Below are 15,876 nucleotides of genomic sequence, written 5' to 3' on the forward strand. Positions count from 1 at the left end.
ATTAGCAAGCATTTCCATTTCTGTCCTCTGGAGGGTCAGTTGTTGATGCAGCAGGTGAAGGTGGTTGGGCTAGGACACTACCGTGAGGAACTCTTGCAGAGATGTCCTGGAGCCGAGATGACTGACCTCCAACAATCATACCATCTTCCTATGTACTAGATATGACTCCCAACCAGCAGAGAATTTGCCCTCCTGTACCTATTGATTCCATTTTTGCTAGGGTTTCTAGGTGCCACAAACAGTCTTTGATATCAAGGCTAGATTTGACTATCAGTGCATTGAGTATAGGAATTGCTAGGTCACGTTGTGGCTGTGCAGGACATAGATATGATGAACAACCAAGGTCTTTTCCTCAGGATAGGGGAGTCCAAAACTAGATGGCTTAGATTTAAGGTGAGAGGGGAAAGATTCAAAAGGGACCTAAGGGGCACCTTTTTTTGCAGGGGGTGGTGTGTGTATGGAACAAGCTGCCAGAGGAGATGGTGGAGACTCGTACAATTACAACATTTAAAAGGCATCTGGATGAGTACATGAACAGGAAAGTTTTAGAGGGATATGGGCCAAATGCTGGCAAGTGGGACTAGATTAATTAAGAATATCTGGTTAGCACGGATGAGTTGGACTGAAGAATCTGTTTCCATGCTGCACATCTCTATGACTGTTTCTCTCACCTCACCCCTTAAAGTCAGATTTAGCACAGGAACATGAGTAGGCAATCTCTTGTGCTAGTTCATCTATTCAAACATCCTTACTGATCTGATCCTCTCAACTCCACTCGAAGTGTTAATCTTTGACTAGTATTCCTTGACCATTAACCTTGCTGTCAGTCTTGAAATTGTTATTAACTTGATCTCCTCAGCCTTCTTGGCTTTAAGAATTCCAGCAACAGTATTCGACTTAGATTTCATTCAAAATGTTATTCATCTTTCTTGATTCTAAATTTTAAAAACACTGTTTGCAGAGATTACTGTGACATGTTGAGGTTTTCACTGCTCCTGTGTACGTTTAACAAAAAAAAATGCAGAGATGGGAGAAATAGGAACAACCTTTGAAGGAATAATGTGTTTTTTTAAAAACACCTGAAAGTTCCCTACCTCCTCTATCAAGAAATTGTTCTATTCAATGAGAAACTGTTATGGCAGGGTGTCATCATTGTCATTTCAGCTTCCATCCTTTCCAAGCATTTGTGTTACTAGTGATGCAATTTTGACACCATCTCAGGATTAGTTCTGCTGCTCCAGACATTACAGAGTCACTAAAAAAGGCAAATGAGTTGGCCCATAATTAGAGCACATGAAATAGATCATATACCAGGAGTTTTTATTTTCATACAATTAATACAATTTCATGCTGTGATAAATGAGCAGCCAAAGTATAGTATAATTTTACTTAATTGAACACTTTAGAAAACAAACTTGTAATGAAAACTGAAACATATGTGAGCACATTTTAATGTGAGTTTGTATAATGTATAATTTGCCAAATTTCTGTTTCACAATTTAAGCTGTGTGTGAGTACCTCACATTGTGCTTCACAAAGATCATTTATTGAAGGGAGGAAGAACACTACAGAGAAGAACAATTGTTGGTTCCTGGAAAAGCAGCACTTAGCACATGGGTACAAGAACCATCTAGCCAGGCAGGTTTATTCAAAGTCCCAATCTTAGGATTTATACAATCGCTGACCTTCAACCTTTGAGATAATAATATCTTTGAATAAAATATGGCACTGTTGTGGCTTATCACTGGAGCAGTCTCTTTGAGAGTTGTTAGTGTCCGGAATTGTCTTTCAGAGAACAGTGGCAGTTCGAAATTAAATAAAGTAAGGGTAAAGTCACCATAGTCCTATTGAACCACAGGGCTTCTCTGTCATTAGGGAGAGTCGACTGGTGGTGGTTTTAAAGTGAGGGTCACCATGCTGAAGTGTACAGAGAGGTTAAGAAACAGAATGCTTCATGATAACCAAAGTCAGTGCTGGAATTGATCTGTTGCCATCACTCTGCATTACAAACTAGCCATCCAGACCATATACTCAAGGCGGATTTAGACTAACTTTGGATTGACAAGATTTATGGCGGGTTATAGAGCAAGGTGAAGTGAAGGCCACCATCAGATCAGCAATGATTGTTTTGAATGACATAAAAGACTGTCATAATCTACTGCCACATCTATTTCTTATGTTTACCACAATGACATCCAAAGAAATACTCTGCTTTCTCCTGTCCCAGGCCTGTTATCTGTTTAAGGTCTCATACCTAAAAGGTTTTGCTGTGTGTTAAACATCAGAAGTTAAAGTAAAACAAAGAACAAAAACAGAAATTGCTGCCAAAACCCAGCAGGACTGGCAGCATCTGTAGGAAGTAAGAAGTGTTAACATTTCGAGTCTGGTGACTCCTAATCAGAACTGACAGCAGCTGGGGAAAACTGGTATTTATGCTGAAGACAAGTTTGGGAGAGGGAGGTGAGCAGCTAGGTGGAGGTGGAATTCAGAGAGACATATGAAAGGGGTTTGTAAACAATGGGATTATGAATAGTAGGCCAGGATGGAAGAGAAGCTAAATAAATGATAATTATCGAGAGCTATGGGTAGCAGAGAATGAGTAGTCTGTGCTGAAAGCAAACCACGTCATGTGGTAACCCTGAGAGTAGGGATAATGGGTTGGCTGTGCTAAAAACATGACATTACAGGATGGAGGGGGGATCATGGGAGGATGGAATTAGGCTCTAAAGTTATTGAACTCAATGTTGAATCCTAGAGGCTGCAGATCTTCAAGCGGAAAATAAAATGTTCTTTGAGCTTGCACTGAGAGTCGCTGGAACATTGCAGTAGGCCTGAGACTGAAATGTTGTTGTGGGAACATGGTGACGTGTTGAAGTGGCAGGTGACTAGATGCACTGGGTCATTTTTTATGGACAGAACTTAAGTGTTCTGCAAAGCATTCACCCAGTCTGCATTTTGTCTACCCAATGTAGAGGGGACCACACTGTGAACGGTGAATACAGTGGACTGTATTGAATGAAGTATAAGTAAATTGCTGCTTTACCTTAGAGGTATGTCTGAAGCTTTTAGTGAGGAAGGCGGAGATAAACAGGCAAGTGTTATACCTTCTGTGGTTGCATGAGAAGATATCATGGAAGGGTGTTGAGAATTGTTGGGAATGGAAGAGTGGATCAGGGTGTCATGGAGAGAACAGTCCCTGTGAAATGCTGACAAAAGTGGAGAATATGTCATGGCATCCCATTGGAGGTGACGGAAATTGCAGTTTATGATCCTTTGGATTGGGAAGGTCATGAGAGGTAAGTGAGGATCGGGGTACCCTATCATTGTTGTGGGAGGGAAGAGAAGGGGTGAGGGCAGAGGTTAAAGGTTGATTAAACGGAGTTCAGACATATACTTCCCTAGTCAGAATTTCAATTCAACTTTCAACATCACAAAACACTGACCATATTTATCATACAACCATCAGTTGTACTGTAATCCCATTTGGTCTTAGGCTGACTGAACGACAGAGTATTTCTTTGTTTTTATTTCTGATTTCTAGCTTCCATAATATTTTGCTTTTGCTTTTGATTTTGTTATTCTTTCCTTATTAATGGGTGTATTCTCAATCAGAACATGCAAGCTTGGCATCAGCAACTTGAGATCCATACAAATTAATGACAAAATTCAAATAACTAGGGTGGCATGGTATATGCTAGTATGGTCTATGAAGACAAGATCTTGGATACTTCTGCTGTATGTAATAATTGAGAGAAGCAGTTTAGTGTCAAACAAAATAAAATAACCTATGCAGCTGTTAGACTTTTGACATTTTGTTTTACCCCAACTGATGTTAGATTTTGCATTCAAATATGTTCAAGTTTAAGTAACTTCTTCACATTCTGTGGACCCCCTCATGACTGATTCAGAGTGCAGTGTGAGAATGGCATTGGTGTCCACAGGAACGGGCAGTTCATGCTGTAATTATTGGTATTTCTCAGAGAGCTTTTTTACACAGTAAGGGATTCTTTAATAGATAATGAATTTCCGATGCTATGTTCTTGCTGATTTGAATTGTTTTTTTCTCGCAGACAAACCGAGAGTGTCCTGCTTGGTACAAAAAATTGAAGCAGAAGAATACTTGATATTTTTGAAATGTGTAAAGGACCCACCTGGATTCTGTACTTCCTCATCCTATTCATTTTCATTAGCCTGACAATGCAACTGAAGTTGCAGTTTTTCCAATTCAAGTGCTGTGATTCTCCTTCTAAACCTATTGTTGGTGAACTACTTGAGATGCAGTTTCACTACAACTGTTGGTGTAAAGCTTACTGCTGTGTTGATAATGTAAATGCAATCTGAATCTACAATCAAGTCCTGACCTGGAACCAATGCAAAACAGAGTGAGCCTCCTGGAGTAAGGGATCGTTTTGTACTTCAGTTGGCCCAAGGATTAAAACCCTGTTTACACTGCAAAAATTAGCATCAGTGTAATGCTTAACTACTTTGCACTAATACCAAACTTACAGTGTAAATACAACTTATCAGACAACTGAAAGGAAAGGTAGGTTTGCATAGATGTCAATGTTATCAACATACAGTAATTTGTTTTATTGCTGTGATGGGTATCCATGTTATATGTTTGATATGGCACTATACAAGTTTAAAAAGAAAATGTTAATAAAGATTTTATTTTCCTTTATACCTGTTTACTATTTTGATGGTGGTGGTATATTACAGTTCACTGGGGGAATCTGAATTGCTGTAACAACATACACTTTTACATGTATTTTGTAGACTGGACCTATAGATAATGAAAGGAAAGGCCCAACATTCTTTCCAACACATGGCTAACTAGGAATCTCTCCCACTCTTATCACCTGCCAATATGCGTTGAAGGGTTTTGCAGTTAGATACTAAACCAATTTGATCGTGTTACAAGGCATTTTCCTTGCTCTTAAGTCTTGAGGTCAAACCCAAACTCTGAGCATCTCGCTCAGAGAAAGAGATTATGGCCCACTGTGTCACAACACTTCTGTTTGCTAATTTGTGAGGATGACACACTTTAATGACCAGTTTACCAGTGTAGCAGTCACCTGGCTGCTAAAACACAGGTAGATTGTGAACTTAGCCAAACAGCAAGGAATACTGAGTACATTGGTCAAGTGAAATCACAAAACCTGCACACCAGTAACTGGGCAAACACTGCAGCCAGGTGCTAATGACATTAGCATAATATAAGAGGCAACTGATATTCTGCACAGATACCCCCAACTTATTCACTAAACAGGACAGTCTGGACAGAAAGGCACTGGGTCCTGCTAAACTAAGAAACAGTAGCATAGCTTCTAAATGATTGACTTGTGTTTCAAAATCTTAAGTATAACTCCCTGATTGGCCAGATCTATAGACAGTTCCAGAAAAAGTATAAAAACAGAGTTCACCTGCAGACCCCTCTTTCTTTGAACTGCTCTTAGAATTGACTGAGGCCTTCTGAGGAGAGCAGCACAGCAAGTGGCAGAGAGGAGCTGACCGTCCAGAGGCAGAGAGAAAGAAAGCTGCTTCACAGAGACAGAGCTACAGGGAGCGCGGCTACATAGATCTAGAAGAGAATCGGAAAGTATTGTAACCTTACAGGGCAAAAAGGATTAAGGATAGTATGTTTCGTATTAAAGATTATTCTAATTTTGTTCCTAATAAAGTAGGAATGTTTTGCTTTTGGTACCAGGTTCTATTTGTATTGATTTCAATGCTTTGGCGCTGTGGGACATCCAGGCAAATTCATTCATAACATTCTGGTCAGAGTTGTCTGCAACTTATTTAAACTGTAACAGACAACACCAATTTAACATGGTTTTCAAAAGGTTAAGTGGAGTTCTGTTGAAGCTTTCTTTTCCTGTCTCATTTTTCTCATTTTTTATTTGTAACACCACTGTAAGATATTTCAGGTGTTTTGTATGTTAAAGAAACAATAGGTTTAATTGTTGAAGGTTTGAGATTTTATGTTGTCTTTTTTGACTGGTGATTTTTCTATTTTCTTTCATCTTCACTGCGTTAACTACCTGCAGCCTGTGACATAGACTGCACGTTATTCCCAGATTTTGCACTGGTCTTGTCCTAAAGCAGCCACAGTAAATGAGTTGCTGCAGCTTGAAGTTATTACTCTTTCCTCTTTTGTACCCTTTAGTACATCTGAGATCAAGAACTCACTCATGTGAGAGACTGAATCTCACTACCTTGGCTCAACATATTGCTATTCCAACGTAATGCCCATTTTACTACTGCTCAGAATTTTTAACATTTCCATCAGTCTTCATCTTTTATATCCAGTGTATCTAAAAATCTTCATAATTGTATATTTCCTGAACCAAGGGGCAACACTTGTATTTTGGCATGCAATCTGCATTTAATGTTTGACAAGGCAATCATGAACCAGTACCAATCTGCAGCCCCAGATTACACTTGTTTTGCATGATATACCCAATGGAGACAAGAATATACACTGCATTTACATATGCACATAATTTCATTCATAAAGCTAATGCATTCCAAAGTGTCATGCCAAGAAATTCAAAAATCCAAGGGTGCTGTAACCCTACCTATCTACATTTCAAAGCTGACCTTTACAAAAGAAATTATCTGTTGCATCAAAACAATTTAATCATTTAAAATATAGGAATAGATCGTTAGCACAAAGAATATGAAGTGCTTTTAATTTAATTATAGGTGGAAATTCTTCTTGGATTCTACAATAGTCCTGTTCACATTACAGTTGATTGTTTATTTCACAGCTGCAACTAAGACTGGACTTGAGCCAAATCCTATTAAGTCCTGTCTGGTTTAGGACTTCACTGCATAGTGATGTTGATAGTCTAAGCAGATGAAATGAAGTTACAACCAGAGTCTTGAGAAGTTTCATGATAACTTGTTTCCCCTTTGATTATTTCTGCTTTTCAACAAAAGCCACTAGCATATATGCAGCATCTGAAATGTAATAATATGTCCCAAGCTGCCTCTCAGGCATGTTGCCAGAATTAGAAGCGTCAAAATCTTGATCAAAACGTAAGATTTTAAGGAGTGTTTTATTTCAACTGTTTATTCAAAGGATGTGGGTATCGCTGGCTCTGCCAACATTTATTACCCTTCCCTAATTACCCAGAGGGCAGTTAAATGTCAACCACATTACTGTGGGTCTGGAGTCACATGCAGGCCAGACCAGGTAAGGATGGCAGTTTCCTTCCCTAAAGGACATTAGTGAACCAGATGGGTTTATCCCTGGCATTTGATATTGGTTTCATGGTCATCATTAGACTCTTAATTCCAGATTTGTGTTGAAGTTTCACCATCTGCCATGGTAGGATTCAAACCTGGATCCCCAGAACATTACCTGGATCTCTGATATTAACAATTCAGTGGTCATATCGCTCGGCCGTCACCTACCCCATGTCTTGGAGGAAAAAAGAGGGACTTTGGAAGGAAGTTTGAAAGCCAGATATTTGAAGGCACATCCACAAATGATGGGACAAAGAAAATTGTGAATGCACAAGAAACCAGAATTGGTCGAGCATTGTATTCTTCAGGGGTCTGTAGAGATGGAAGACATTACAGAGATAGGAAATAGTGGAATAATGGAATTGATTTTAACACTGTATCCTCCTGAAGGCACTGAGACTTGTTTCCTCACAGGTCACTTCAACCAGGTAGAACTCTCCATGTATGAACCCAAAGAGTGTCATTTCGAGACTCAACCATATATATTTTGTGCCTGGTCTCTAAACTTGTACATTCAGTAGGAGATGTCAAGTAACAGACAGTACAACATTTACCTTCTGCCTTCCACCCACAATTCGAGATCAGATGGCTCAAACTTTGCTGTTTATTTTTATTTTTGTTAATTCACTAACACGGTACTATGCATTGAAAAGAAATATCTGCTTGCTTGTTTAATAACAATTCTGGCACTTGTGCTGCAAATTATTAATGAAAACCTATGCTTTGTCTAAGCTGCAAGATTGCTGTGTTTTCCTTTATTCATAATAAAAGTAAATTAAATAGATTATTTGGAACCATCAATGAAAGTCCATTTTATAATTTGAATAAAGTTTGGACAGCTCTTCTGAAAAAGTTAGTGACTATTAGACATAAAGCAAAAGTAAGCCATTCAACTCTTCGAGTCTGCAGTAATAGAAAATCTGATGTAATTCAGGTCTTTCTAAAGTGCAGGTGTTGAGTTTTTTAATGAAAACACTTAAAAGATTTGTATAACATTTATAAATGTTTTGTGATTTTGATAAAATTATTCATTTAGAGCATATCATATCTAACTACATATTGGAAATAGTGCCAGAATTTTTCAGATTCACTGGAAGTATAAACAGAATCCTGGGTGAATGTTTTGTATCAAGCAGGACAATCGTTATCTGCGAGAAAGAAAATATAAAGGGATGCAATTTTTCTTTACAAAAAGGAAGAACAAAGGAGAAATCTGATAAGGCACCACAATGAGGAGATTAAGTGACAAAGGGCATGATAGTCTAAAACAAAATGGTAATATGACAAGAAACAAAAGCTTAATCTGCAAGAAGCTATAAATGCAAATGATCACTTTTCCCATAAATAGGGTGGCATGGTGGCTCAGTGGTTAGCACTGCTGCCTCACAGCGCCAGAGACTCTGGTTCAGTTCCAGCCTTGGGTGATTGGGCGGAGTTTGCACATTCTCCCTGTGTCTGCATGGGTTTCCTCTAGGTGCTCTGGTTACCACCCACAGTCCAAAGATGTGCAGGTTAGGTGAATTGGCCATGCTAAATTGCACATAGTGTGTAGGCTAGGTGCATTAGTCTGGGGTAAATGTAGAGTAGTATGGTGGGGGAATGGGTCTGAGTGGGATACTCTTCGGAGGGTCGGTGTGGACCTGTTGGGCCAAATGGCCTGTTTCTACACTGTATTTCTATGGATCAGAAATTGTTACTAGTTCAAACCAAAGTTAGTTGGGCCAATTTTTCATTGCAGTATATCTGAAGGAAGACGCAGCCAGGTTTCAGCCTACTGTTCTTACACTATGTAGTGGCTGCAAAACATTGCACAAGATGTGTAAATAATAGCCTCCTGCCTGACATCCCTTTGACTTTCTTATTTCAATGAAACTATGAACAGACCTCTAAACACATTTCCAGCAAAGTAAGGGCGGTGCAACAGCAGAAAGTCTGAGCAAATTTAAGGCTAAGACAATTCTTGCACATTCAAACCATTATTGGTCATTTACTCCAAAATTAGACAAATACCATAAGTTGTCACAGAATAAAAAGTTGGTGTGCAATATATTTCATGGCACATGAGTAACATAGAAATTACATCGTAGAAATGGGTAACATAGAACTTACAACGTAGAAATGGGACATTCTATCTCATCAGTTTATAGTTCCAAAAGTCTCCCATGCTATTTCATCTCACCCTATCAACATTTTACTTTTCCTTTCTCTCTCTTCTTTCCCTTAAATATATTCTGTTATTTGTCTAAATTACAATGTGACACACTACCACTGACACAACAGGGGTTTCCTCTTTTTTTTACAATATCTAGATACTTGGGATGGGATGTGAATATGATTCAAGGGCCTCACCGATTCAGTTATAAATGAGAAATTCCACATAATGGCAGATTTATAATTGACTCTTAAACTTCTTCATTATTGGCATTATTTCATCCATCTATGTGGGATGATGAACACAGAGCAAATCCATTGATATTGATGTAGTCCCATGTGTGAAGCCATATTTTTTTTAAAATTCCTAACTGTAAATTGGGAGTATCTGAAAAAGGGATAATTGATTTCCTAGTTATGAAGTTCCAGTAAATGCCATGTGACCTGAGCTGTCTGTGAGAATCAAAGTTAAAGCAACAAGTTAATAGACAATTAATTGAAACTCAATTTACAGCTTGTGTCCCTGCTGAAGCAAGTTTAATTACTGGAAAAGATGCAAACTTCAGAACAAAACATGTGGTTCATAAAACAGAATTTGAGAGTTGGGAGCAAAAAATGCTCTCTGTGAATAGACCAGTTTTGTGCTTGTCAGCAAAAATTAGAGCTCTGGATTTCTTCAGTGAGACTATGTGCGAGCAAGCTGAATAGATCAGTTGACCTCCTCAGAGATGTTATTACACAACTCTGGAACAGGTGGGACTTGAGCCCAGGTCTCATAACTCAGGGGTAGGGACAGTACCACTACACCACAAGAAGCCCTAGAATTCTGGATAACTGCCACTCAGATTGGTTTCATCTGAATGAAAGGGGATTTATAGATGTGATTTTTAAAAAAATTTAATTTAACCTATTTTTCTAATAAACCTGTGCAGGGATGTTATTACAGACCTCTGGAGCAAGTGCGCCTTGAATCTGGGCCTCCAAGTCCAGAGTAGAGACACTACCACTGACACAACAGGGGTTTCCTCTTTTTTTTACAATATCTAGATACTTGGGATGGGATGTGAATATGATTCAAGGGGCTAACGGATTCAGTTATAAGTGAGAAATTCCACATAATGGAACTTGTGGAAAACCATAAGGTTTGTCATAGTCATAGATATGTACAGCACAGAAACTCGTCCATGCCAGTGCAACTAAATAAATTCAATTCCATTTGCCAGTATTTGGCCCATATCTCTCTAAATTGTTCCCATTCATGTATCCATCCAGATACCTTTTAAATGTTGCAATTGTACCAGCCTCCACCACTTCTTCTGGCAGCTCATTTCATACACGCACCACCCTCTGTGTGAAAACATTGCCCCTTAAATCTTATAAAGTCCCTTTTAAATCTTTCTCTTCTCACCTTAAACCTGTGCTGTCTAGTTTTGGACACCCCCCTCTCCAGGGAAAAGACCTTGTCTATTTACCCTATCCATGTCCCTCGTGATTGTATAAACCTGTATTAGGTCACCCCTCAGTCTCTGATGTTCCAGTGAAAATAGCCCCAGCATATTCAACCCTCCCTATAGCTCAAACCGCCCCCCCCCCAACCCTGGCAATATCTCTGTAAATCTCTTCCGAACCCTTTCAAGTTTCACAACAACCTTCCTAAAGGTATGACCAGAACTGCACTCAATATTTCAAAAGTGGCCTAACCAATGTCCTGCACAGCCACAACATAACCTCCCAACTCCTATACACAATGCACTAACCAATAAAGGCAAACATACCAAACGTCGCCTTCATTATTATAATTTACCTGCGACTCCACTTTGAAGAAATTATGAACATATACTCCAAGGTCTCCTTATTCAGCTACACTCCTCAGGACTTTACCATTAAGTGTTTAGCTCTAGTCCTGAATTGTCTTTCCGAATGCAGTACCTGACAGTTATTTAAATTAAACTACACCTGTCATTCCTTGGCCCATTAGCCCATATGATCAAGATCCTGTTGTACTCTAAGGTAACCTTTCCGACTTCAGTGGGAAGCAAATTACTAAAATCAATACTGAGAAGTAAGATTAACTGCTACATAAGAAGGAATGGATTAATCAGTGACAGTCAACATGGTTTTTATTAATGTAGTATTGTGTGTGGCTAACTTAATTTAATTCTTGAGGAAGTTCTTGACTCAACCTGTCCACCCCTCTCACCCACTCCAACCTCTCACCCTCAGAACGTGCAGCCCTCCACTCCCTCCGCTCCAATCCCAACCTCACCATCAAACCGGCAGACAAGGGAGGCGCAGTAGTAGTTTGGCGCACCGACCTTTATACCGCTGAGGCCAAACGCCAGCTCGCGGACGCCTCCTCTTATCGCCCACTTGACCACGACCCCACCTCCCACCACCAAACCATCATCTCCCAGACCATCCATAACCTCATCACCTCAGGGGATCTCCCATCCACCGCCTCCAACCTCAGTCCCACAACCCCGCACCGCCCGTTTCTACCTCCTGCCCAAAATCCACAAAACTGACTGCCCCGGCCGACCCATTGTCTCATCCTGCTCCTGCTCCACCGAACTCATCTCCGCGTACCTCGACACGGTTCTGTCCCCTTTAGTCCAAGAACCCCCCACCTACGTTCGGGACACCACCCACGCCCTCCACCTCCTCCAGGATTTTCGCTTCCCCGGTCTCCAACGCCTTATTTTCACGATGGACATCCAGTCCCTATACACCTCCATCCCCCATCACGAAGGACTCAAAGCCCTCCGCTTCTTCCTTTCCCGCCGCACCAACCAGTACCCTTCCACTGACACCCTCCTTCAACTGACTGAACTGGTCCTCACCCTGAATAACTTCTCTTTCCAATCCTCCCACTTCCTCCAAACTAAAGGAGTTGCCATGGCACCTGCATGGGCCCCAGCTATGCCTGCCTCTTCGTAGGATATGTGGAACAGTCCATCTTCCGCAACTACACTGGCACCACCCCCCACCTTTTCCTCCGCTACATCGATGACTGTATCGGCGCTGCCTCGTGCTCCCACGAGGAGGTTGAACAGTTCATCAACTTTACCAACACCTTCCATCCCGACCTCAAATTCACCTGGACTGTCTCAGACTCCTCCCTCCCCTTCCTAGACCTTTCCATTCCTATCTCGGGCGACCGACTCAACACAGACATCTACTATAAACCGACTGACTCCCACAGCTACCTGGACTACACCTCCTCCCACCCTGCCCCCTGTAAAAACTCCATCCCATATTCCCAACTCCTTCGTCTCCGCAGCATCTGCTCCCAGGAGGACCAGTTCCAACACCGCACAGCCCAGATGGCCTCCTTCTTCAAGGACCGCAGATTCCCCCAAGACGTGATCGACGATGCCCTCCACCGCATCTCCTCCACTTCCCGCTCCTCCGCCCTTGAGCCCCGCTCCTCCAACCGCCACCAAGACAGAACCCCACTGGTTCTCACCTACCACCCCACCAACCTCCTTATACAACGTATCATCCGCCGTCATTTCCGCCACCTCCAAACGGACCCCACCACCAGGGATATATTTCCCTCCCCTCCCCTCCCCTATCAGCGTTCCGCAAAGACCACTCCCTTCGTGACTCCCTCGTCAGGTCCACACCCCCCACCAACCAAACCTCCACTCCCGGCACCTTCCCCTGCAACCGCAGGAAATGTAAAACTTGCGCCCACACCTCCTCCCTCACTTCCCTCCAAGGCCCCAAGGGATCCTTCCATATCCACCACAAGTTCACCTGTACCTCCACATACATCATCTATTGCATCCGCTGCACCCGATGTGGCCTCCTCTATATTGGGGAGACGGGCCGCTTACTTGCAGAACGCTTCAGAGAACACCTCTGGGACGCTCGGACCAACCAACCCAACCACCCCGTGGCTCAACACTTTAACTCTCCCTCCCACTCCACAGAGGACATGCAGGTCCTTGGACTCCTCCACCGGCAGAACATAACAACACGACGGCTGGAGGAAGAGTGCCTCATCTTCCACCTGGGAACCCTCCAACCACAAGGAATGAACTCAGATTTTTCCAGTTTCCTCATTTCCTCTCCCCCCACCTTGTCTCAGTCGGTTCCCTCAACTCAGCACCGCCCTCCTAACTGCAATCTTCTTCCTGACCTCTCCGCCCCCACCCCACTCCGGCCTATCACCCTCACCTTGACCTCCTTCCACCTATCACATCTCCATCACCCCTCCCCCAAGTCCCTCCTCCCTACCTTTTATCTTAGCCTGCCTGGCACACTCTCCTCATTCCTGATGAAGGGCTTATGCCCGAAATGTCGAATTTCCTGTTCCTTGGATGCTGCCTAACCTGCTGTGCTTTAACCAGCAACACATTTTCAGCTTTCTTGAGGAAGTAACAAGGAAGATCGATGAGAGCAATGTAGTGAATGTCTACATGGATTTTTGTAAAGCATTTGACAACATCCAAAATGGCAAACTAATCAGAAACATTAAAGTTTATGGGATACAGGGGAATGTGGTGAGTTGGATCCAAACTGGCTCAGTTATGGTACACGGAAGATAATGGTCAGCAGATGTTTGTGAGAGTAAAATATGTTTCCACTGATACTCTACAGTACTCACTGTTGGCTCTCTTGTTTGTGGTATATATTACTGACTTAGACTTAAATGTAAGAGACCTGATTGATAAATTTGTGAACATAAATTGGCAGAGTCATTGAAAATGAAGAGGATAGCTATTGATTGCAGGATGTTATTAACAGATTGTTTGCTGGAAAAGTGGCAAATGAAATTCAATCCAGCGTTTAGGAAAGGGTAAGCAAATGAATACACAATAATTGGGAGGATAATAGAAAGGTAGAGCAAGTGAGAAACCTTGGAGTGCATATCTTCAGGTACTTGAAGGTACTCAGATCACTGGTAAAGAAGGTATGGGGGATACTTTCCTTCATTGGGCAAGGAATTGAATATAAAAAGCATGGATATAATGCCAGAACTAATCAATATACTGGTTAAGCCACAGTTCTGGCCACCACATTGCAGGAGGACATGATTGCTGTGTTTAGAGTGATCAAGTGATTTACAATAATGTTGCCAGGGCTTGAAAATTGTAGAGAAGATTGATAGAGTGATTTTGTTTTCCTTAGATTGGAAGGAGACTGAGAGATGTCCTAAGTAAGATGGACAAAATAATGAGGGGCTTAGATAAAGTAAATGAGAAAGACCTGTTTCCCTGGTGGAGTGATCAGTTATGAGGAGGTACTGATTTTAGGTGAATAGTAGAATCGGAGGGGATAAGAAGCAAAACCTTTTCCCCCCAGAGGATGGTGGGTGTCAGGGATTCACTGCCTACTGGTAGGTTAACTGAAAACCCTGAGGAAATTTAAAAGGAAACTGGATCTGCGTATGAAGTTCAGTAACCCACAAGGCTGCAGACCAGATGCTATAATGTGGAGGTGCCGGTGTTGGACTGGGGTGGGCAAAGTTAAAAATCACACAACACCAGGTTTATTTGGAAGTACAAGATTTTGGAGTGCTACCTGACGAAGGAACACTAGAAAGTAAGATTAGAATTAGAATGGGTGGCTGGGTTTATTCAGCTAGCACAAACACAATGAGCTGAATGTGCCATCACTCATTTGTGGGTCTCCAGTCTTTTATCTGGAATTAGAGTTGCACTATGGTGCTGTTCATTCCAGTTATGATTAACAAATCGTGCCAGTCTGCATAAATGACAGGCAGTGAGGAAAACCATTCCTTGGTAGCACTACACAAATCATTGCAAATACACATAATATTCACAACTATATTCTCTCTGATGTTTGATATTTGCTAGATGGTGGGAATGATAATGAAATTGAGAGTGCTTACTGTGAATCTGACAGCAACTTCTGACCTCTTTACAAGCACAGTTAAACATTGCCATCTAGAAGTTAGTGTCAGTGTTTTGCTGCTTCTCCACAGGATGGGTTCCACTTCCAATAGCTCAGAAGTGGCCAGAGCAGATATTGATGAAGAGATGCAGCAGCACCTCCAGTGTGCTAGCACAGCCTTTGACCACCTGAAGAAAATGGTGTTTGAGAGCAACAACATCAGATCCAACACCAGGCTCATGGTTTACAGAGCTACCATGGTTCCCGCCCTCGTACATGGCTTGGAGACATGGACTGTCTACAGCAGACAACTCAATAGGTCAGAACAGTACCTCCAACATTGCCTGTGCAAGATTCTGAAAATCCACTAGGAAGAAAGACACACCAACACCAGTGTCCTTGACCAGGCCAATGTCCCCAACATCAAGGCACTGACCACCCTTGGTCATCTGCAGTGGGCTGGGCACATCATCCAATGACTGTTACAAAACTTCCCAAGCAGGTGCTCTACTCCCAGCTTCGAAACAGCAGGCGGGTCCAGGTGGACAGAGGAAGCGCTTCAGGGATACCCTCGAGGCCTCACTGGTGAAGTGCAGCATTCCCACAGACACC

The 15,876-nt window shown here is 41.9% G+C and overlaps 1 protein-coding gene across 1 annotated transcript in view; it reads left to right on the top strand.

Annotated features, from left to right (window-relative positions):
- pibf1 (progesterone immunomodulatory binding factor 1) overlaps nucleotides 1–4,625 on the top strand; it is a 141,369-nt gene extending 136,744 nt beyond the window's left edge. Inside the window, exon 18 of the mRNA XM_060826525.1 lies at nucleotides 4,071–4,625. Within this exon, the coding sequence (XP_060682508.1) occupies nucleotides 4,071–4,124 (54 nt within the window). The 3' untranslated portion in view covers nucleotides 4,125–4,625. The remainder of the gene's footprint in view (nucleotides 1–4,070) is intronic.
- The last annotated feature ends 11,251 nt before the right edge of the window (nucleotides 4,626–15,876 follow it).

The sequence above is a fragment of the Hemiscyllium ocellatum genome, chromosome 6, assembly GCF_020745735.1.
Source record: "Hemiscyllium ocellatum isolate sHemOce1 chromosome 6, sHemOce1.pat.X.cur, whole genome shotgun sequence".
In the NCBI taxonomy this organism is placed as follows: domain Eukaryota; kingdom Metazoa; phylum Chordata; class Chondrichthyes; order Orectolobiformes; family Hemiscylliidae; genus Hemiscyllium; species Hemiscyllium ocellatum.